General features: G+C 29.2%; 3 protein-coding genes and 2 long non-coding RNA genes across 5 annotated transcripts; 2 read left to right on the top strand and 3 right to left on the bottom strand.

Annotated features, from left to right (window-relative positions):
• Nucleotides 1–1301: 1301 nt before the first annotated feature.
• Nucleotides 1302–1826, bottom strand: LOC145060298 (uncharacterized). Its single transcript, XM_079007990.1, has one exon. It carries the CDS (start codon nucleotides 1824–1826, stop codon nucleotides 1302–1304), a length of 525 nt encoding a protein of 174 aa, XP_078864116.1.
• Nucleotides 1827–2036: 210 nt separating this feature from the next.
• LOC145060299 (uncharacterized) lies at nucleotides 2037–2426 on the bottom strand. Its single transcript, XM_079007991.1, has one exon. The coding sequence runs from the start codon at nucleotides 2424–2426 to the stop codon at nucleotides 2037–2039; it is 390 nt and encodes a 129-aa protein (XP_078864117.1).
• Nucleotides 2427–2462: 36 nt separating this feature from the next.
• Nucleotides 2463–13779, bottom strand: LOC145060301 (uncharacterized). The gene is made up of 23 exons (XM_079007992.1): nucleotides 13633–13779; nucleotides 13270–13537; nucleotides 13074–13167; nucleotides 12884–12936; nucleotides 12668–12752; nucleotides 12441–12576; nucleotides 12077–12285; nucleotides 11875–11995; nucleotides 11561–11743; nucleotides 11403–11471; nucleotides 11110–11330; nucleotides 7500–7507; nucleotides 6973–7122; nucleotides 6643–6714; nucleotides 6333–6482; nucleotides 6033–6164; nucleotides 5699–5956; nucleotides 5160–5595; nucleotides 4968–5067; nucleotides 4139–4925; nucleotides 2941–4020; nucleotides 2803–2894; nucleotides 2463–2624 (listed from the first exon to the last, which is right to left on the bottom strand). The coding sequence occupies exons 1-23, from the start codon at nucleotides 13777–13779 to the stop codon at nucleotides 2463–2465; spliced, it is 5013 nt and encodes a 1670-aa protein (XP_078864118.1).
• An 8573-nt stretch (nucleotides 13780–22352) lies between these two features.
• Nucleotides 22353–23193, top strand: LOC145058995 (uncharacterized). Its single transcript, XR_013686596.1, has 3 exons — nucleotides 22353–22769; nucleotides 22861–23004; nucleotides 23085–23193. It is a non-coding gene; the product is annotated as an uncharacterized LOC145058995 (long non-coding RNA).
• A 1420-nt stretch (nucleotides 23194–24613) lies between these two features.
• Nucleotides 24614–25308, top strand: LOC145058855 (uncharacterized). Its single transcript, XR_013686544.1, has 2 exons — nucleotides 24614–24684; nucleotides 24785–25308. It is a non-coding gene; the product is annotated as an uncharacterized LOC145058855 (long non-coding RNA).
• The last annotated feature ends 241 nt before the right edge of the window (nucleotides 25309–25549 follow it).

The following is a 25549-nucleotide window of genomic DNA, read 5'->3' on the forward strand; positions in this document are numbered from 1 at the left end:
CCCGTTCCTACTGGAAGGAAACTCACCTCGTGAACTGGCTGTTGTGTGTATGGCTCTGGAAGCTAACTGCTGCTGCTCCGGTATCTCCCCGGCTACAAGTCCATAAACACACTCAATCAAATACTAAACACTGCACTGGGTAAAATGACTCTTTTACCCTTGGTCAAAGTCAACTCTCGGTCAAGGTCAACTCTCGGTCAAATTCAACCCACAGTTGACCTGACTCGCCGAGTTGGGCCGCCAACTCGCCGAGTCTCTAACCTCACTTCTCAATCCTACTCGTGGCTACTCGTCGAGTATGACATCGACTCGACGAGTACCCTCTCGAACCAAGAACTCAGACAATCTTCATCCGACTCGCCGAGTCATATGAACAACTCGACGAGTTGTTCTTGAGCTTAAGAAGATTGCCTTGGACTCGCCGAGTTGTATGAACAACTCGCCGAGTCCCTCCATTACTGAGTCTACCCTCAAACTCGTTGAGTTCACTCCACTACTCCCTGGTCCCACTCGACACCGCTCAAAAGGAAGAAATCGGGGACTCGCGACTCGACTCGCCGAGTCACCGCCATGCAACAATTCTATACTCGATTATGCTCGAATCCAATACATACAAGTGATAGATCTAAGTCCAATAAGCTGATTTACCACGTAAAGTTTCCAACTTTACGTGTACAAACACATGAACAAGGGAATAAAGGCTAAAAAGGCACTTAAAAGGGTAGATCTAGGGTTATGATGCAAGGTAGCTCCATAAAGGCAATAGATCTGGGCTCTACAACTCCTAAATGAACAGATCTAAAGATATCTCAGCATAAAAGGGCTTCCATATCAACATAAGGCTTGAGAAAAGCATCAACTAGATCTAGAAGGGGTTTTAAAGCATAAAAGGGAAGGAAATCTGAAGAATACCTCAAAGAGCTCTTGCTTTCCCTTGAATCTCTACTCTACAATCCTTCTCCTTGCTCCTTTCTTCTTCTCCTTCTTCAAGCCTTCACAAATTGCACACAAAATCACTTAGAATCACTCAAGAACAAATTAGGGTTTTCTCACAGCTTCTGAGGGTGAAGGAGGCGAGAATGGAGGCCATAAGGTGGCTTAAATAGTGGGCAACCCGGGGATTTAGGGTTTCTCCCAGACGGACAGACTCGCCGAGTCCAGAATATGGACTCGCCGAGTCGCCAGCTAACACGTGCTCGAAATCCCGTCCCTACTCGGCGAGTCAGGCTATGAACTCGCCGAGTCCCTCTTGCAAAACTTCAAAATAAAAACCAAGGAATCATCATACCGGAGACGGGTCGTTACACCTGGAGTCTTGTTCCATTACACAAGCCGTTTTTTTGATCAATATTTCTCAGTAACATAACTGGAACACCGATTTTTAAAACTAACTTATGGTTTGGTAAACCCGATACTTTCAGACCATTTAAAACATCAGGTGAATATAAATTTGCATCAAATTGATCATGGACAAATTCAGATTGGCATATACTATCTGAACTTAAGTATTCAACCTCATCTCCTGGAAATTTCAATAGCAAACGATCGTTTATTCCTTGAACCACTTCATTCTTTGGAGCAAGTATTGCTCTTTCTTGAAAATAGCTTGTATTGTTGTACATATCCAAAATTGAAGGATATATGAACTCGATTAATGAACCTATAGGATCATGTGCATCATTAATGAGAATATCATCTGGAATATCAATAACCGTTTCTCCATCGTTGATACCACCAAGTTTGCCTTCTCCTATATCCAACAACCAATTTGCAAAATCTCCGATTTTTTGTATATCAGATTGATCCCTTCCAATAGTTAGTCTCATGTTTTTTGTTAATTTATGGATCTTGCAATGTTGCCATAAATATGAAGAACTTAACGAAGCATTAACAATGTTTTGTCTACTTCCACCTGGAATAACAGGTAGAATCTATCTAAAATCTCCTCCAAAAACAATAACTTTCCTTCCAAACGGAATATCCGAGTTGCTAGAATTTTCAGACTTGAATACATCTTTCAAACTTCGATCTAAAGCTTAAAATGCATGCTTGTGGACCACAGGAGCTTCATCCCAAATTATCAATGAGGTTTTTCTCAATAAGCTTGCGAGGTCACTATCTGGATTTATTCTACAAACAGAATCCTCTGTTAGTTCAAATGGAATTATAAATCGGGAGTGTGCTGTTCTACCTCCGGGCAATAATAATGAAGCAATCCCACTTGAAGCAACATTTAGAACAATATGACCATCTTTTCTAATAGCGGCAGATATTGTCTTCCATAAAAAAGTTTTACCAGTTCCACCATAACCATAAACAAAGAAGACACCTCCTTTATTTTCTTTAACTGCACTCATGATATCAAGGAAAATGTGATGCTGCTCATTTGTCAATGCAAGAAACATACGATCAAACTCGGTCTTCATAGCGGTAATGTCATATTCTAGCTCCTCGGTGATAAGTCAATTGTTTGAAGAAGAAACAGAATCAAGATCCGGGATAGGCATGTTTTTATAATTTTTTAGACTCGAGTTATTCCGAAGTAAAACTTGTTCTATCTCGAACAAAGTTAAGTTCTTAAGCTGATCTTCATTGAGTGATAAGTCTGGAGGACAAAGAGCTAACTAATTAGAAATATTATTAACAATATTTATTTATAATTAAAAGTATTATTTAATGTATGTTTAAAAATAAATAATTGACTACTTAAATAATAATAATAATAATAATAATAATAATAATAATAATAATAATAATAATAATAATAATAATAATAATAATAATAATAATAATGTTTAATACCTGGAGACTTGAATCTATGTCGTTGGTTATAAAGAATTCCATCTGCCAAATATTCCCATGTGTTTTCCCAAACAACCTCCGGTTTAGACATACTGTTACACATTAACAATGTAGCAAATAAGAATCGTAGGTAAAAACCAGATCCAGAATGACTTGCTTCTTTGATTGCATCGATGTATTCATTGTCATCATCCAAGAGCCCAAGAGCATAAAAAACATCTCTAAAAGAAGAATATTCTTCACCATTTACTGTGCGAATTTCTTCGAATGATTTCGGACCTTTCACCTTATTTAACAAAATCCTTAGGAAATAAGCTTCCCTTAGTTTAGGTGAAACCAAATGAATTCTACCAATGCACTTTCCTACTTGCCTTGGCTTCCAAATCCTATCACCACGATTCCAAACAAACTTTGTAGGAAATTCAACATACGTAAGTTTCCGTGCATCACCATTAACTGCATTACACTCCATCCAAGCTGTGAACATTGAAGAAGCAACAGAGGGTTTGTCGAGAACATCGTCAATATCATCGTCTTCCCCATATACGATTTGTTGTTGACCAGGAAGATGAAAAGGAAGTCTAACCACAGAAGGATATCTGTAATGAACATCATATTTAAAAATTATCCATGATGCTTCACATGCAGATAAATATCTACAGTCGTAATACTCATTTATTTCATCGACCGCATCATTACTATCAGCTTCATTATTGCTTCGTACAACGGCAACTGTAGCTCTATCAGGTCCCTTGTTTATGTATTTGAATAAATACTTTATAGAAGAACCCTGATTGCACCATTCAACATTAATATGTGCCTGATATCTTTTCAATAGATATTTGTTGTATGGGACAACATTTCTATTATCCAATTTCACACCCGATTTTTCAACAAAATGACCATCATTTCTTCTCCTATATAATGGAAAACCATTCTGATCAACAGAGTTATGATTACAAAATTGTTTTGGAAAGTTTTTCGAACACTTGTTGGCGACCATGCATGGACAATTGATGTTTTCAGCTCCACATGGACCATGAATCATGAACTCTTGCACAAGTTTATACAACTCTGGATCTTCATCTATATTTGGTATCTCAGCGGAAATTATCGTATCGATCAATTCAACAGTGGGTAACTTGTAGTCAGAATGCATAAATAAACATATATGACTATGCGGCAAACCTCTTTTTTGAAATTCAATTGTATAAACAACTGCAAAATATTTTGGAAAAAAAAAATAAAAAATGATTATACCGTAAGCAAAAATATAATAAAAAAGTAATAAAAATTATAACTTTTATCAATTATGAAGAAACATAATTTCAAATACCTGCTTGAACTATGCCGAAAATGTGATTCTCCCTTAGGTCTTTAATAAATGCATCAAGCTTGATCTTGAACAACCTACATAGTATATCAGGTCTGTCTTCTGGTTGAAGTGAAGTATCCGTAAGGAACCTTTTAACCTCTGGCCATTTGGGATTACACGTAAAGGTTATGAAGAAATCAGGATATCCAAACCATTTACATAGCGACATGGCATCCAAATAGTTTTGCAGCATATAACGTGCACCACCTGTGAAAGATGAAGGTAATATCACACGTTGGCCGATGTTGGAGATATTTGTAGTTCCTTTAGCTTTTTGTTTAGTTAAATTCTCGTAAGACTCACATCTAAGAACATGTTGTTGACTACGTATGAAATACATTCTTTCACTTTCAATCATCGTATACGCATCTACCAAAAATTGTTGAAACAACCTTTTTGAATTAAGAATCAGTGAGAACGAATGATCTCTGCCTTGAATTCTGAAAGCGAAAAATTCTCTCATTGTACATTTCGCGCGCTTGTTGTTGGTTGTAGATTTAACACCTCTATGAAGAATATCAACGTTGTAACCATCATCCCCATATGGAAATAGTAGCGGATATTGGAGAGGAAGGTAAGAAGGATGCAATTCACTGATACGCTGTAGAAATCCCGATTTTGTCTGAACAACAATATCTCTATTTTCAACCAAATCAAAATTGTCACCTACAATTAAAGCGGCAACCTCATAAGCAGTTGGTAGGTTATATGTCCTTCCATCTCGATCCCCTTTCCCGATAATTCTTAACTTCATATCAACATCAGAATTTTTTTTAAAAGTATCTCTTACCATCCTATAAGAGCTAACCAAGACATTATTTGAATCTAACATCACCTTCAAATCTTGAATAATATCATTATCGATTGATGTAGATTGATGCTTTTCCCCACTATAAAAATTGAAAATATAAATAATATTAGTAAAAAAATAAAAATAAAAAAAGATTAAACTTAAGTATGAATAAAAAGTTTGAAAATATACCCAAAGCATGTTTGTCTATTTGAAATTTCGTTCTCAGTATCATAAATGTATAACTGAGAGAATTTTGGTTGCGATCCATTTAGTGGTAAAAGGCTTCCAATAGAATGATAATTTTGACCACCAAGTCTGGAAATATATGGAGCATTTCCTCTATTGATTGAATAATCAATTTTACCACCCATTGACGTAAAAGAAAACATTGAATTGTAACGTCGAATGTTTTTCATGAAGTTTTTGCTTTTAGAATCCGTTGCTCTGAACATTCTTTCATAAGTTGGTGGTGCGTTCTTTAAATCTGGTAGTTGAACCTTGCCATAACCACAACATAATGAATAATCTGTGTTCCCTTTTTGTTTTCCTCTTATGGATTCATTTCTCCATAATTTTGCATGACATGTTTGACATACAACAATTTGATCACCATGATCCAAATATTCTGTAAGAAAATAAAGTTGTATAAGTAACATATTTAATTTTATAAGTATATACAATATGATATTTCAGTTGTAAGATAAAAAATGGGTATATATATGTATTACCTTTGGAAATACCTACTATTAGGTTTTCATTATTGACTTCATGTATATCTTCTAGATCTGCTGTCAAGTCAATCAATGGAATAGGAGATAAATGTTCCAACTTCCTTTTTAATTTATGACATCCTGGATTTAACTTGATTGATGATGAAGAAGCAGTTATTGTAGATGCATTTCTTGAAGTCATGCCATTACGAAGTCCAGAGTAATGTATTTTATTTTGTAACGTTGAAGTAACATAGTTATTGAAACTAACATTAGCTGGAAAAAAGTAGTAAATATATATAAATATATTAGAAAGTAGTTAAAAGTAAATTTCGAAAACAAATATTATTACCGTTTGAAATGTTAGATAATGGAGTTCTAACATTTATACATGAAGGAGAAGATTGTAGGGGTGTACTTTGGTTTCCACGTGATCTATAGAAACAGACATTTTCATTTTGTTGAACAACGTTTTTTGATTGATCTGTAAAAAACAACTTGTTATAAAAATTGAAGACATATATTATAAATTAAAAATTACAATTTCAAATTTTATATTAGTACAGGGGAATAATATAAAATGATGACAATGTATGTATTTTTTATATAGGTTAATGAAGTGTAAAAATTAAAAAAAAAATAAGAAAATTACAATTATCCGTGTTTTTCAAGACATGTGGTGTAGACGGATTTTGAACAGTGTATTTTGTATTCTTTTTCTTCGATCTCTTATTATCCAAATATAATTTTCTATGTCTTATGTTCTCTCTTGCTTGCAAGTAGTACATATTATTGTTTGTTCCTGCATAAAGAATAAAAGTATATGATATAAAATGTATAAGAGTGTAAATAATTGTGTTTGCTATCAAAATTAAAATCATAAATGATTGAAATTTGGTTAACATTTAATTTTTGAAAATAATATATAACCAATAATAATAATAGTGAAGAAAGAAATGTACCTTTCAAACTGTTGGTAACAAATATTACATTTGATGAATCTTCCGTTGTCGATGAAGCAGACAACTTATTTTCTTTTTCGTATTATGTTAATACATATTAGTGTTGGAATAATACATGTTATTGTTTGATTATGAACTTGATTCAAGGTGATATTATATTTATTTAAGTATGAATTTAACAATATATATTAAAAATATGTAAAAGTTATAAAATTTTTTATTTATATAATATGAAAATAACTTATGCAATATTTTTATGTTATTAAAAGATTTCTTTAGAGCAAAAAAAATCTGTAAGAAAAAAAAAATGGTGAAATACAGAATACATACCATTGTAAGCTGAAGTAATAGAATTTGTAGCGGTTGAAGTTTGATGGATCGATGTAGTAGACAAATTAATCTTATTTCTATTATCTAAATAAAAACTATTTAATTTTCTACTCTTTTTAGAATTAAACGACTTCATGATATGTCTGCAATCTGAAAAAATAAGAACAATTATTTTATAAAAAAATATGATATGCAATAAAAATTATGAAATTTAAGTGCAATTTGTTTTATATAATTATATAAGTCGGTCAATTCTTGTAATATGATTGCATTTAAATATATTTTTTTTATATACCTTAATATACAAATTATATTTATTGAATATTTATATACCATTGATAAAAGAAAATATGAACAAATAGTATTTATATTAAAAAGAATTAATAGTTGTATGATATAAACACAACACCATAAATATATGTTTTTGTATTATTAAATTAGAAAATATTAAGTTTTCTTAGAGTTATTAGAGTACATGATAAGAATTGAACATGAAATAAATATTAGTATTGGTCTATTGTATATACAATTTAATCTAATGAAATTCAAAATATCAAGATGAGCAATAAAATTTATACAAAACTTCTAATAAAATAATAAAAGTTATCTTGCTTTTAACTTTTGCAAACACTTGTTGTGTTTGGTAGTCAATTTCGTTGGATGCATTAATTTTCGATTATTATTAGTATTATTTAAATACAAAAAAAACTATATTCTATAAAATAAATGTGTCACCAAATGTTTTATTATAGTCAAGATAAAAAAAAAATTAAAACTAACTTTTTTTTTTATTACAGTTTAAACTTTTATATATAAAAGTAGCAATAAGTATAATAAAATATAAAAAATATGAGTATAAATATTTTGTAACCAAGATTTAATGTCTTATTTGCGGCTATTTTAAACAATAATCACTATAAATAGTAAAACATCTTATTAGACTTATTTTATGGTAGTAAATAAAACGTAAATAACTTTTTGTTAATGATTCTCAAGGTAATATAATAGACATCTGTCAATTAATATGAAACATGGACCATTTACGTAAATTTACATAATCATGAAGTATAATCTGGAGTTTTGTTTAGTTAGAAAATAAAACATGGTTTTTTGAAAGTACTCATCAACGCTTAGATATCTGTCTGAAAGACAAAGACAGACAACAATCGCACTTCTCTCTATAGATAGAAATCAAGAACGGAAACAAATAGGTGGGTTAAAGCTTATTCATTTATTTATGTCGATCTATTAAACTCACAAGGTCACAGATCTGTTAAGGTCAGAAAAATGGGGACCGGTGACGAACGTATTCTACAAATCGAGTTCTTAGTTCACTAAAAGTTTCGATTTTTAAACAGTAAAGAATTGCTTACCTGTAGTAGGGAATTGGAGAGTACAACATGAATCAAGGATGCAAAAACGGAGCTGCGATCGTCAAAGCAAAGAGGATTCAGAGGAAACGACCTAAAATAAGGTTAGGGTTTTATAATCTTTTAATATTGGTTTGAACTTTTGTTTTTGAAATGTTGTGGAGGGAACATAATCTGTTTTAAAATTTTGAAAGTATTAAAAAAATTGTTGTTAATCATGCTTGAATTTCGGTAAAAATAATGAAAATGGAATGTTTATTTCGTATTTCTTCTCCACTATGACAACGTGAAATGAAAATATTATGAAAATCACACGCATAGTTGAAGCCTTAAAATGGGAGCATTCACAGTAGTAATCGTTAGATACCCAGACAGTATTTGATACAAATAGTAACTCCTATTCATAACTTGAATCCGTTGCTATGACTATAATATATGATGTAATACACATAACATTTGGTAGTGATTTTTTGTTTGATTCCTTTTACTTTACCGTTACCGACTTTATACTTTTCAAGTCGTTTTATATATATATATATATATATATATATATATATATATATATATATATATATATATATATATATATATATATATATATATATATATTATGTGTTAGTGTAATTTGGTAAAATTGATGGATTTTATTTTGGGGCAAATGACAGTAAGATCTAATCAGTAAAACTAAAATTTGTCAATGGAATATTATAGTTTGTTTGGAAAGAGAAATTTGACATATTGCAAGGATTCCGTTGAAACCTTGATGGATGTTCAACGTTGACAGAAAAAAAAAGTGAATTTAATTTACAAATTTATAGATTAGGTTGCAAAAAGAGCCCTTTTACCCTTTATGTACTGACTATTTACGATATGAGATGTGTTCCAAAGACAATTTTATTTTGTTGGCATCAACCGTTAATATGTCACTAAAAGGTATAGTATCACAAGGGTATTTTCGTCATCATTTTGGTACATAAGATTTAGTTTGTTCTTTATATTTGTAAAAAACTAACTGTTTGCAATATATGATTAATGAGTACATTATACGTGTTTCAATGATGTTTCACTTTTCTACCCCCATGGAGAAATTTGTAATTTACTGAATATTTTATAAAGCAAGATGCTCTAGTAGAAAATAATTATAAGTACGATGTTATAATAAGAAATAAAAAAAAAAGTAGGCTGCTCCAAACCAATTCTAATTACTATTTTTTCTTATTACAACAATGTAATTTTGATATTATAGTTCATATTTTAAAAATTAGAAGTCGTGGTGATTCTATGGACAAGGGTAAAAGGGTCATTTTTCTGTTTGATGAACCATGATTGGTGGAAAAAGAAGGAACGGTTAAAAGATCTTAAGTGAGAGGATTTCTGTTGTGAATATTTGATTAGTAATTATGATTTTTGATTATGAATTATGTTTTTCTTTTACAACCGTGGTTTCCACGAGTTTAAACCTAGTGTGAAATTATAAAAATCGAACACCAACATACAATTCATCCTTAATGAACTATCCAACACCAAAATGTCAAATTCTTTTTTACAGTTTGATTTGACAGATGGTTTGGTATATTGTTCATAATTGGCTCTCTATTTTGTTCAGAAGAAAGGATTTGTTTTTACACATGTTTTACATTTAAGACATAATTATATTGTGCTAACTTAATACTCAGAGACTGAAAATAATAACTATACAAGCATAATGCAATTTAGTAGTAGTTAGCACATATATTATTTTGTTATTAGTAAATTTTCATATTATTTTCATTTTCTGCATTTAATGAAATTTTATATAATTTTTATTCATTAAATGGTAAATTTTCATACTATTTTGTTAAGAAGAAAAGATTTGTTTTTACACATGTTTTACATTTAAGACATAATTATATTGTGCTAACTTAATACTCAGAGACTGAAAATAATAACTATACAAGCATAATGCAATTTAGTAGTAGTTAGCACATATATTATTTTGTTATTAGTAAATTTTCATATTATTTTCATTTTCTGCATTTAATGAAATTTTATATAATTTTTATTCATTAAATGGTAAATTTTCATACTATTTTGTTAAGAAGAAAAGATTTGTTTTTACACATGTTTTACATTTAAGACATAATTATATTATGCTAACTTAATATTGAGAGACTGAAAATAATAACTATACAAGCAATGCAATTTAGTAGTAGTTAGCACATATATTATTTTGTTATTAGTAAATTTTCATATTATTTTCATTTTCTGCATTTAATGACAATTTTATATAATTTTTATTCATTAAATGGTAATTTTACTAAACTTTAAAATTTGTTGTTTACATTAAACTTGACATTTAAAATCAGCAAACAAAAAGAAATTCAAACAGCAAAAAAGAAAGTACATTGCTATTTAAATGATGTTTATCGAAGTACATTTAGGTAAAATAAAGTGGTATGTCAAATAAATTGATATGTAAAATGAAACATATAAGTAACTGCATAATTACAAATATGAATGTAATTCTTCAATATTTTGTGTGAATAAAGCAATGTAGTTTAAAATAAGTTGTAGGAAAAACAAAATAACATGGCAAACGAAATTATAAGACTAAAAAAAAACCCAATGGTCCGAATGTACTTTCAAGAAACAAATATGACAACCATGAAATCCCAAAAAAAACATTCAAAACCAAGAAAGTTAAAAACGTAAACGGCTTAGGAGTCTATGATGCGAAATCAAAATTAAACACGAAGTAAGATTGTTTGTCGAAGTAAAATGCATTTACTTTTCTTTCTTGGGTACCAAAAGAGGAGTTGGTTGTTCATCTGGTGGTGACAGTCGAGGATTTTTAGAAGTAGACAAATTCTCCATTTCATCAATATCTATGCATGTAGCAAGGTTTCTTTTCAACTCAATTGGTGTAGAAATAAACTTTATAGGACTTGTTGCAGTTGACTTGTCCCTAGCACACGGAGTTGAATTTTCACCTGTCTGTGAAAAAGAATCCTAGAAAAATATTTAGTTAGTTGTTATAAATTAAAACAAAATATTTGAGAAATATATTTTTAAAACTAAAACCTTGAGAACTTTGGTGTCATGAGAACCAACATCTGAAGAACCAATCATGAATGAATCAGAATTAGCAGGCTGCATCACAAGATCAAAACAAAATGATATTGAGTCAGATATTGTTGGGTCAATGTGTTAAAAAACAAAATATAATTGTTGAAAAAAGCCTGTGGTGTAAGATTATTTTTTTCCAATTCATCAATTATGTCTGCATTCTCGGTTAATCTTGATATCCCATAAATATTACTTTTATTATCGACATTGTAACGTGTGATATCAATCTTAATTGCCAACTTTCTGTCCAACACAACTTTCAACTCCATTGGATACAATTCCAAATTGTAGCCAAGCTAAAATGTAAATAAATATCATTAGAAAATTTGTATGTAAAATATATAATGTCAAGTTTTAGGCCAACACAACTGTAAACACCTTTTGAAACAAATCCAAACTGATGTCAAGTTAAAATATAAAATAATACCTTCTTGTTTTTATCATACAACTCTTTAGCTGTGTATTTGAACAACTTCTTTGCTTCTTGGTCAAATAAAATTAAAGTCAACGTTCTTGTGTTGTCTTGAACCCGAAGTGGGATTTTAAATCTAAATAAAGTATAAAATTATATTATATTAGACAATTATGATAAACATATATTATTAGTATATAAAATTAATATGTAATACCTTGGAATAACCGAAATTTTGATATTTTTGCAATTAAGATTAGTACATTCATAAGTAACGATTTCGGCCACTTCATGAGAACCATCAACCTTATCAGTTGAAGACTCTTTTTCTTTTGCTGACTTTTTGCAGTTGCTACAAGCAAGGTAATACCAACGTATATTTTGACGTATTCCCTTAACAGTACCAACAATAATGACCGTCTTTTCCTGGATATTAAAATAATGCTCAGTGTTAATAAATGTTATTTTGCGAAAGTGTATTTTAGTTTAGTTATAACAATATACTCTAATTCTGAAAAAACTTTTAAAATGTAAAAATATAAGTGCATTAAACTAACAATTTTAAAATTAATGTAAAGTACCTCCAAAGGTTCAAACAAATCTTCAATGTTAGAAAACAAATGATTTTTCAGAAAGTCATCGTGTTCTGTGTCTTGTTTTGAAGCAATCATTTTAATTCCACTTGATGACAGTTGTTGTCCATTTTCAGAGACCAATCTGTTCATTTACAACAAAGAAATGAATTAAATTTATTATAGTAAGAAATAAATAAATCTGATAATACAAAGGAAATTCTAAATGAAACTACTTGTTTTTGTAGATTGTAATTTCATCGATATCATTGTTTATGAAAACCCTACTAACATCAAAGTAGGTGGATGAAAATGGACGACCTGCCAAAATAAATTTGATTATTCAATAATATATATATATATATATATATATATATATATATATATATATATATATATATATATATATATATATATATATTAGATTATGCTTGTTAAAAATAATTACATACCATTAATAAACTTCACCCTGGCAAATTGAACAATAACAACAACTGGAGCAAGGCTGTTATTGTTAGCAAGAAAATCATGCATGTAGTATGCATTATGACCCCACAAAGTTATCTTAAGTTTAGATAATCAACAAATATTGTAAATAATATAAAAGAAGCTATATTACTTGTTTGTAATAATGTTGAATACTCTATATCTTGAAGATGCAAGAGTATCTTGTGTTTTGATTTATCTTGTTCTGAGGTATCCATATGCCCATACTCAAAAATGTGTCCAATAATATCTACAAAAGCAAGGAAATATAATTTAGTATAAAATATCAAATTGTAATACGAAGAAAGAATTTAGGATGTTATATAACAAAAGTTAATATTAATAAACCAACCAAAAGAGTTTGACTCCAGGATGTTGTTAGAAACGATAGTATTGAAGTCAACAAAATGAAAGCCATGTGCAGATCCAGAAAAGTTTTCACAATCTTTTACAATTGTATCGTGATAAAAATTTAGTTTTGATTCCGGATGAGCAAACTTAAATTTTGAAGTATTTGGTGCGACGTTAGGTTTCTTGACGTAAATTGAACTATCCTCTTTTAAATAGCGCTTGAATTTAGGAAACCATTTCTTCACACATGATGCATGAATTTTCCTTCCCTAAAATAAATGAAATAATAAATATTTAAATATAATTGCTTATGAGTATGAATAATTTTTTATAAAAATAATAATTGAATACATCCATCTTATACCTCCTCATCCATCAAAATCATTTCTATCGAGTATGTGTCGTTTGCATCAAATTTTGACTTTTGAGTCCAAAGACGTATGATCCGAACTTTAATTGTGAAATCGTCCTTGATTGAGTCAATTTCCTTTATAGGAGTAATATGTTCCATTGTACCTTGCAAGTTAAAAAAAATAAAGTTTACATTAAATTAGACAATTATAATCAGCACACAAAAAAACAATCAACCAGTCAAGAAGAAAGTACATTGCTATTTAATTGACACTTATAATCTGCAATGAAAATAAAAATAAAATTATATAACATGTATTTCCCTTTTTTTACACTAAAGAATCAATGTTTTTTTACTTGTGAACATGATTATGCAATTTTTATCTTTTACACTAAAGAATCGATGTTTTTTTTACTTGTTAACATATGTGTCAAAAACTTTTCTCTTATACATAACAGGTAAAAAACAATCATACAGCCAAGAAGAAAGTACATTGCTATTTAATTGACACTTATAATCTGCAATGAAAATAAAAATAAAGTTATAATAAAAAAGCAATTAGTCAAAAAGAAACAGCAATGAACTGGAAACAGTAAAAATACATACATCAACCAAAAAGGTAGTACATTGCCATTTATTTGATTTTGATGGATACAAAAATCCATTGTTATCATGTGTTTAAGTTAATTAGGGGTAAGTAAGGGGAAACAGTTAATTGAACTCTAAAATTTATTGTTTAGATTAAAAAAAATTCGCCAAAAAGAAAGTAAATTGCCATTTAACTGATAATGTATAAAGAAAACATATACTTGTTTTAATTAAAGAGTATATTAAGAGTGCGAGGGACATTTTAGGCATTTATAGCATATAAAAAGAAAACATATACTATGGACGTTTAAAATTTATTGTTCACATTAAATTTGAAACTTATAATCATCAACCAATAAAAAATTAAAAAAATTAAAAAAAAAATTCAAACAGCCAAAAAGAAAGCACATTGCTATTTAACTGATATCACAAAAATAAAACATATATTTGTTCTAATTACCTAACTGTCGGTATTATTAAAGTATTTGTGAGAAAACTGGTTTTGATTATTATTAAAGTATTTGTGAGAAAACTGATGATTTTAAAACTTGCATAGAAAACTGCTGACATCTACTTTTCACATGATGTTAACATAACATTAAGATCATTTTTTTATAAAATATAACATGTGTTTCCCTTTTTTTTACACTAAAGAATCAATGTTTTTTGTACTTGTGAACATGATTATGCGATTTTTATCTTTTACACTAAAGAATCGATGTTTTTTTACTTGTAAACATATGTATCAAAAACTTTTCTCTTATACATAACAGGGAAAAAACAAAAGATAAAACTGATGAAACAGAAAACGTAAAGAACAGTGTAGTTTTGCTGACCTGATGATGAATATGTGACCTCTGAAATGTAAACTAATGATGAATATGTGACCTCTGAAATCGTATTGAATAAATCACGTGAACAGGAATCGTATTGACTTCTCAAGTTGTATTGAAGTATATCATCTATGCATAAACTGATTGCCTGATTTTTAGGGATTGACACTATATGAAATTTAAATTGATTAGCTGATAATGGAATTTAAATTGATTAGCTGATTTTTTGGGATGGATATTGCATATTCGACAGAAATAAATTTTAAATTTCCTGATTTACTTCCTGATTTACGTATTTACTTATTTACTTATTTACTTATTCATAATTCATGTTTGCTGATTGACACTATATGGAATTTAAATTGATTAGCTGATAATGGAATTTAAATTGATTAGCTGATTTTTTGGGGTGGATATTGCATATTCGACAGAAATTTCTATTAAATTTCCTGATTTACTTCCTGATTTACATATTTACTTATTTACTTATTCATAATTCATGTTTGCTGATGTACAAAATGTTTTCGAACAGAAGGGCAAAGTGGGAACTTCACTTATAATATATGAGCAGGAAAACGTAAGGTGGAGTGGCTAAGGGACTGCCAAGTGGCGTTTTCAGTACTGTTTTATTAGAAGAGTAGATATAATAAATACAAAAATAAATTAATATATTATTATCATTCTACTTTTTTTTTGCAAATTTCAATACTAAAAACAAATTTACCCTATAAAATTGTCATATTAATGACCTACTAATTAACAATTAAATTTATATACTGCGTAAATGGTTCACATGTGAACAAAAGTACACAAATGGTCCATATTTGAAATGTTTTTCTTACATAAATGGTCTATTACGCGAAAGAAAATGAAAATGTACTTTCCATTAATAAAATGTTTTCAAAAAAATCCTATTAATTAGCTCTAATGTAGAAATTTTTTTTCTAGATTAGCCAAAAAGAATACGGAAAAGTCATTTTTTGAAACAACGATGCTATTAATGAACGTTTTTGCAAAGCTTAATGGTATTAATGATTTTTTTCCAGAAAACAATCGTTTAAATGAGCTTCAATATGCAAAAAATATAACTTTCTGTATCAACTAAAAATAATACAAAAAAATCATTTTTTAAGAGTATGATGCTATATATGAACTTTTTTTTTTCAAAGTTTAATATTAAAAGCAATTTTTTTTTTCCAAAAAAGGTCATAATATAAGGTTAAAAGAACATATTGTAAAATATTTATCGATCTACATCAGCAGGAATTAAACGTTTCCATCAATACCCAATAAGGTATATAAATCATGCCTCCTTCTGTAATGAATTCCAACACCCCACAATGTGGAATCCCCTCAGTCGCAACATTCCATAACTCAAACCACATCCGATAATCAGTATGAAGAGAAGCTGCAATAAAAAATAATAATTGTCACCATCTTATACAAATATTAGAGATTATTGGGGTATTAGGAATTGTAATAACTTGCAATTAAATATAATTTTCAAATAAAACTTAGTATGAGAAACTAACTAATGTGATCAAGGGTCAAAGAAGGCATTATAACTAAAACATAAACAAAGAGCTATTAGGGATGAAACATGAAACTTTAAGGAGAAACATACAAATTTAAACCGTGAATGATAACAAAAATCAACAAGTATATTTTTAAGTAATTTAAACAAATATATTTTTAATGCTATTAATGATTTTTTTTCCCAGAAAACAATCGTTTAAATGAGCTTCAATATACAAAAAATATAACTTTCCATATCAACTAAAAATAATCCAAAAAAGTCATTTTTTAAGAGTATGATGCTATATATGAACTTTTTTTTTCAAAGTTTAATATTAAAAACAATTTTTTTTTTCCAAAAAAGGTCCTAATATAAGGTTAAAAGAACATATTGTAAAATATTTATCTATTTACATGAGCAATAATTAAACGTTTCCATCAATACCCAATAAGGTATATAAATCATACCTCATTTTGTAATGAATTCCAACGCCCCACAATGTGGAATCCCCTCAGTCGCAGCATTCCATAACTCAAACCACGTCCGATAATCAATATGAAGAGAAGCTGCAATAAAAAAATAATAATTGTCACCATCTTATACAAATATTAGAGATTATTGGGGTATTAGATAGTGTAATAACTTGCAATTAAATATAATTTTCAAATAAAACTTAGTATGAGAAACTAACCAATGTGATCAAGGGTCAAAGAATGCATTATAAATAAACATAAACAAATAAGTATTAGGGATGAAACATGAAACTTTAAGGAGAAACATACAAATTTAAACCGTGAAGGATAACAAAAATCGACAAGTATATTTTTTTAAGTAATTTAAACCAATATATTTTTAAAGTAATTTAAACCGGGCCGCAAGTTTATCCCAATATTGTTCCCTTAAGCATTTCATCGAACATGTATTAGACAGGTAGACCAAACAAAATTTTTAAGTATCTAAATCAAGGTCTCAAATCCTAACACATTAAAAAAAATGATAAAAGAACAAATTTGTGATTTTAACAACCAAAAGCAAAGGATATGACATACATTGTGTATGAGTTTATCATTTACAATTTGATTGCTCAATTTATTGAACAATTCGTCAAAAGTATGAAAAAAATGGGGAATCCCTTAGAAAGATCCGATTCAAATTTCTAAATAACACAACTGTGACAATTAATTTTCAAACCACAAAATTTGACACCCTCATAACATAAAAATCTAAATATATTTTACTTACGTTCACAAGAACCCAGATGAATTCGACCATTTCTGTTGTTCGTCAACTCCAATTTCGACCTACAAGAAATCTAAAAAAAATCAAGCAACTTGAGTAACAATCATTTTCATGTTGTCACAACTTTAGCATAAATATCGATAAATAGTACAAATATTAGTTATCAAGAAATAACCATATATGAGATGACTAAAAAGTTGTCATGTGGAATTTGAGTTACTTGTTTTCTTACCTTTAACTGATATATTTATAAATCCATTCGTTCGACTACAAATCTAAATCGTTAAGTAAAAATCAAAACAACATGTTTTCCCCAATTTTCTTCTCCACTATAAAACTTAGGTTAGATATATTATGTAAAGAATTGAGGGAAGCGAGGTATTTTTGTATTTTATTTTTTGTGAGATTTAATTGTTATTAATAGAATTCCTAATTTAATTCGTTTTATTTTTGGTGATATTTAATTGTCATTAATAGAATTCCTAATTTAATTCATTTTATTTTTGGTGAGATTTAAGTGTTATTAATGAAATTCTAATTTAAAATGTAATATACGTTTTATAAAATCTATTGACAAAAATAAATGGGTTGATAAAGATGATGTTATCAAATAATCTAAAGGTGGAAAATATATGATTTAAATACAATCAATGATCCTGATTTCTTCAGTTTAGAATTAAAGGTTCTCTTTTAATAATATTTAGAGATGTGACAATGATATGAATCCGTAGCATTTTAAAACATTTGATTCAACTTTGAGTTGATTCATAATACTAGTAGATCCATTAGTTTGAATTACAACGAAAGAAATTTTTATATTAAATTACGGAATAATTTTAGAAAACTCTAATTACTCAGATCAATTAATACCTGAACAAATTAACCTTACGATGCAATAATATAATCATTCAAGCTTCATACATGGAAAGGTTGTTTAACAATCGATCAATACAATCAATTAATACCTGAACAAATTAACCTTACGATGCAATAATATAATCATTCAAGCTTCATACATGGAAAGGTTGTTTAACAATCGATCAATACAATTTTTTTTCACAAATTATTGTTAAGAAATACTTACATGACAACTTGTATGCTACAAGTTGAAGGATGCCAAAAATCAATAAATCTATTGTTAAAGAGTTTTAGAAATTATACTCTAATTTTAACATGCCAATATTTTTTTTTGTTAATTATAGAGTATAATGCACATGTGTTAAAGTCTTTAAAGTATGAGTATTGGTGGTTTTCATTTAATCGTATTTTGGTTTAGTTTATTAGCTATTATAGAGTGCTTAAAGCAATCTGGCAATAGTGATCTGCCACTAAATGCTAATGTTAGGACTCATGAGAGTATCCATGATTCCAAGGTCAAACATGATAAATAACAATGATTTTTTTAATAGCTAAAAGTGTCTCAAATGTCCTAAATTCCATTGACCTCTCTTTCACAAACAAGAGACGATCAAACAACAAAAGGTCAACTGCCTCTAATAGAGGCACATCTTTTCAACCAATAATAACAATGTACTCATTTTTTGACAATTAATAGCAACATACTTATTCTTTTTTAACTAATTAATAGAAATATACTTATCATCTACGTTTGATGCTACAAAAGAAATTATAATGAAATCATCAATTTTTTTTAATCGGTCAATCCAGCCAATAGATATGTGAGATGAACTTGCCTTTAATAGAGGCTAATACATTAGGTTAATTGATCTAGACATTGGGACACATTATGATATTGTGCTTAGCTAGGCTGTTGTTGGAATTGTAGAATCGACATAGTGTAATGAAACGATAAAGAGAGGTTTGAGAAAGTCAGACAAAAAAAGTAGAGAAAACAATTAAAAGACGAGGAACAAAAAAAGAAAGACCGAATAGGCTTATTATCATAATCCATCTATTTAGATCTTTAATCGACTTATTACCTTATTGTAATTATAGTTATTCAAGTTATAATATTTCATTATAAGATGTATATGTAAACACATCTTAAATCAATCAGAGTCGAACAGCGAAATATATTTTTATTGGAATATACCAATATATATGATTGTTTCTCATTTAATATATACAACTTGTCTTAATAAACTAGGTGAGGATATTGACATTTTATACTTTCAGATACCAATTTTCAATTTTACTATCATTTAGAACAATTCGAACATATGGAAATAAATCAGATGGTGCATTTAGATTTTCGTATTGACAATAAGGTTACAAAGGGATCATGTGATTGCCACAAAATTTCTTTTATAGAGAAAATAATGTTCTAAGGGTCGTCTTGGTTTATTGTTCCGATGAAATATGTTTCTTTTGATTGAATGTTGTGTAATTTGACAATATAATATTAGATTTTTCATGTTAATTTGGTATTAGGACATTTGTGTTAGATTTCTTATATTCTTGTTTGGGTTTTATGACTCGTAAATGTCAAGTATTAGTAATTAAGGATCAAGTCTAAAAACATCTAGATTTTCAATTATTTGTTGGAGTTTATAACAATATATATTTATTAGTATTATTGCAAACTCTAAACAAAATTATACTATCGTTTTTGGTTGTTGAAATAGAAAGTAAAATGACAGAGCCGATCCTGAGGATATAAATATCCTCAGATGCTCAGGACGAGTCAAAGAAAAATGACCCTTATTGTTATTATAAGTTTTTTATTTTTAAATAAATGTATATAAAATATATAATAATAAAACTTAAGTCATGTGCAGCTGTCTATTTTGTCCCCTCAACTTCCCGTATAGAATGATACACCCCACTCCCGAGTTCAAGTTAAGGATAGAAAAGCAAAGAAATGAGTGGAAGTGAGAGGAAAGTAAGAGAAACTGGTGCTCCCGAATTTCATTAAAGGAATGAAGTGGAAGGAAATGGAAGGATCATTTTTTCTTCTAACTTTTCTTTCAATTTGGAAGGATTTGGAAAGAAGAAACAAAATGTTTAACTTTTTTTTTTTATTTCTTTCCAACTCGAGAGCACAAAAAATAAATTTCTTTTCCTTTCTTTTATGTCTTTACTTTATTTTTTTTTCTTTTCTTTGCTACAACTCGGAAGCCAAAGTAAGATATAATTTGAGTTCATACAAAATAATTATGAGAAAATGACAAAAATAGCCAATTATACTAATTGCATTACAAAAATAGCCAAAAAAAATCGGGATTGCATATTTAGCCACCCATTTCGCAGATGAGAAGGCCCCATCTGCGAAATGGGTGATTTTTAGGTATAAAAACGTTTTTTTTTTTTCATTTTCACCATTCTCTACACAAAAACTCTCTCTAACTTTGGGCTTCTCTCGGAATTTTGGCTAGTTTTTGAAGAAAATGGAGGATTATGTCAACAATCCCGCAAATATGGTTAGATTTTAACTCTTTTAATGTTTAAAGTTATTTTTTTTTTAAAGTTAATTTTGTTGTGTTTGATAGTTTTATTTTTTTTTTTAAAGTTAATTTTGTTGTGTTTGATAGTTTTAGTATATTTTTAGTATACTTGAAGTTTAAATGCAAGTAGAGACAAGTAGAGACTGCGTAGATAATGTTTACAATTTGTTATTTTTGTAGTTTTTTTAGTTGTTGTATAACCTGAAATCTTGTAAATTTTTATCCTATAATTGTTTATATAAACTGCAAAATAGTTGTTTGTATATATATTTGTCGTATAACATTTGTATAAGTTGAAAATTTGTCGTATATATATTGTTAGAAATTGTTTTTATTTGTCGTATAAGTTGAAAAATTTGTATAAAGTAGTCGTATAACTTGCAAAATTGTTAGTTTGGTTGTCGTTATATTTTTAAATTTTTTTGTTTATATGGTTATATAATGTTAGTTTTAATTAGAAAGATAAAAATTGTTTATATATTTGTCGTTTAAGTTGAAAATTTGTTTAAGTTGAAAATATGTTTAAGTTGAAAATATTTATATAATTATGTATGATATTGCTTTCTATCGTAAATATATTTGTTGTATAACTTGGAAAATTGTTTATATATGTGTATGTTATTGCTTTTTATCGGGGAAATATATATATTAGTAATTAAGAAAGTATTTGCAGTTCGTAATCATATATTTAAAAAAAAATATATTTTTTAGTTATCTAATTTGTTTTTGTGTTTTTTTTTGCAGCATGATTTTAGTTTAATGAATACGAAAGCCTTTGCGAACCTAAAAGGCTCTGGCGGTAACATATGAGAAGTCTTTGAAGTTTTAGATGATGCCCGACGTGCTATTTTCAGAAATACCGTCTTTGGCTATTTTATTGATGTCCCTCGTTTACAAGGGGACGCTTTATTGTTTCATAAAATGTTCCTTCATCAGATCCGGCCGGACCCTGTTTTATCTCCAGATGGAATAAAACGTTTATATTTTCGAGTAGGCAATACCAAAATGGTTTATGGGCCGGAAGAGTTTTGTTTGATTACCGGGTTCAATTTTGGGGAGTATCCAAAAAACATTGGGAGAAAAGGGTCAGAAAAATTAATAAGCAGTAAAAAAAGATGTTTACTGCGTGAACGACTATTTCCGGACCATACTAATAGTTCGGTGAAAATCGGCGACCTGAAAAGTTTAATTTTAAATCAAACATTCCTAGCACTTGACGACCTTGATGCAGTTAGAGTATGTTTGATATACATTTTGTGTGAAGGTTTTTTGGGCAAAGAAGTTAACGATCGGGTGCCACAAGATTGGTTTTATTTGGCTGAGAATTTGGATCTCTGGAATAGGTATATTTTCTTTACGTTAAAAGTTCTATTTTATTAAAGTTATAATTTATATAATAATCAATTTTGTTTTTTTTGTTTTGTTAGCTTCGCTTGGGGTAGCTATCTATGAGATTTTACTTATGTTGACCTTGAGGATACGTGGAATAAGATACATCATTATTTATCACTTCCTGAGCGTGGTCAAACTTTAAAGTATTCCGTCTCAGGATTTACGGCTCCAATTAGGGTATAAAAATTTTATTATATTTAAATTGTTTTATTGTTATATTTTTTATTTTAATTTTAACTTTTATTACTGTTATTGTACAAAATTGTAGATATGGATATATGAGATGATTCCGGCTGTTCGTGCATGTGGATTTGCATTGAGAAAAAATAAAGACTTGCCTCGGATGAAAAGATGGAGCGGAACAAAAAAATTGAAATGGGTTGACGTGAACAAGATTTGGTCAAAGATGCAGGTTTAAAAATAATTCGTTTATTATTAATAAAGTTGATTATTATAGTTTTATATGCATTTTTAATATGTTTAATTTTTTAGGAGGGGCTACCACCAAGACAAAACATGTTACCGGGTGATGGTGAGATGACATCTTTTTATTATATGTCATTTCAAGAGTATGTATATGGTGAAGGGAAAGCAGTTCCATTCCCAGTACGGGACCATTTTAGGAGACAAGACGAATCTTCGTCTAGTATGTCGTCCAGTGGTCGTTCTCATGATAGAGGTCGGGGCAGTGGGAAACACAAGCTAGACGAGTTGTTGAAACGGGTACATGCACTGGAGCAGCATGTGTTTATGAATCAACAAAAACCTACAGAGGTTTTTTATGAAGAAGTGAATAATGAACAATTTTGGAACGACATTATTTTTGAGGAACCGACAGTGTCACAAAGAAATTATGATGAACAGGTTAGTTACACGCTACATTATTTATTAAATTTTATTAACATATATGAATACCTGTGTTCATATTTTATATTTGAAAATATAGGTTGTGCAAGATGAAGTGATGAATAAAAACAATACAACTCAAAATGTTTTTGGTGATACTCAAGACGACAAGGTTGTTATAGATGTTACCTTTACGATTTTAATAATTACTTTTTAATAAAGTGTCTTTCGTTATTAAGTAAAAAGTTATATTTTTAATGTAGGTGTTGGAGGAGAGTAATCAGTATGCGGGGAACAAATTTGATGATGATGTGTTTGATGTAAACGATTATAGTGAAGTTAAAGAGGTTATTATATAGTTACATTAATATTAATATTTTGTTTATTTAGATATTATTGGTTATTAAATTATGTGTATTTCGTTATTAAGTATAAAGTATTATCTTTAATGTAGGAGTGGGAGGAGAGGAATGACAATGCAGGGAACAAATTTGATGATGATGTGCCGGATGAAGACGAACTTATAATAATGGGAAATGTAGATTATTTTCATGATGATGATGATGACAAAGAAGTTACACCCGATAAACCTAGGAGTCGAAAACCATCACAATTTTTATGCACTCCTTACACCGAGGTATTCGTTTTATTTATAAACTGATGATTTTATGTTTATGTGAATTATCTGAAAGATATACATTTAAACATTTGAATATTGTTTTTAGTTGCACACGACACCGAAACAAAAAAGAAGAACAAAAAAGAAGGTTTGTATGAAATCAACAAGCCCCGTTCCTCCTCCAGTTTTTGGTGTTGCTCATGACTTCTCCATGTTGCGCCTGCAACCTTACGTAGCAGGCGGTGAGGATGTCATCCAAAATTATGTATTGCATTCATACGATGTGCAGCATCGTTTGTTTAATTTCGTGTTAGATAGAGATTTTTGGAGCTCATTGTTTGGGCATACACACGACGGATGGTTGGAGTCAGCGGTAAATAAATTGTTAATTAATTCTTTTAAAAGTTAATTGTTTTTTAGTCAATAACAAAAGTATCATGTGTGCAGCATATAACCATTTGGTACCGAGTTTTGATGGAGAGACGGTTTGAGAGCGACCGACATACAATAATGCCTCCAAATTTTTTTGTTTCTCATGCTTTGGAAGAAGGACAGAACTGGAGGGCGTTTATGGCTGGTATTGCTACATACCCCAACTTCATGGTTGCTTGGTGGGATGTTGATACGGTAAACTTAATACTTTATATTGAAAATAATATCGTTTTTTTGTTATGTTTTTGTATTGTGATGTAAATAAACATAAATTTATTTTCTGATCCTTATACAGGTCTTATTGCCGATTCATTCATCCCCTAATCATTGGCTATTTGGGGAACTACGATTAGCGTCAATGGAAGTGCATATTTATGACAGTCTTGGTAGAGGTGCTTATGAAAAATTCCAATCCGAAGGAATCTTTTCCAAATTTGAACGTCGGGTGGCAAATTATTTGGACAAGATTAAGTATTGGGCGCGGAGGAACATCCCAAGGATTCCATTGAATATGCAATTCATTTATGAAGAAAACGTTCCCCAACAAAGTAGTCATTTGGGAGATTGCGGTGTTTTTCTTTGTATGTTTATGGAGCAATTGGTTTCAGGTCAACCAATACGTGTTCTTATTGACCCAAAGAACGCAGCTTTAGAGTTCCGTCTCCGGATGGCAAAAATTATTTGGGGGTCTAGTCTTGCTCCTCTGTAGTTGGATTATATAAATGTATATACAAATTAATGTTGGATTTCATTATTAGTTTATCTTTAGAGTTTACTCAACGGATGACAAAAAATATAACGTTACGACAATTACAACAATTTAATGACCTACTAATTACTTATCAATAAATTCAACATAAGAACGACCACAACATTTGTTTTAACGTTACAAATACAACAATTTATTGACCAAACAACTTCAAAACCATAAAAACAATATTGAAAAACTTACAACTTGTAAACAAGAACTGCCAAGAACAACACCCAACTACAAACCAACGCTATCTTTAACTTCTTATTTTCTGATTGAAAGAGCTTATTAGAGTTAGCTACTTTAGCT

The sequence above is a fragment of the Lactuca serriola genome, chromosome 6, assembly GCF_051521515.1.
Source record: "Lactuca serriola cultivar US96UC23 chromosome 6, Lser_US96UC23_V15, whole genome shotgun sequence".
NCBI classification, from domain to species: domain Eukaryota; kingdom Viridiplantae; phylum Streptophyta; class Magnoliopsida; order Asterales; family Asteraceae; genus Lactuca; species Lactuca serriola.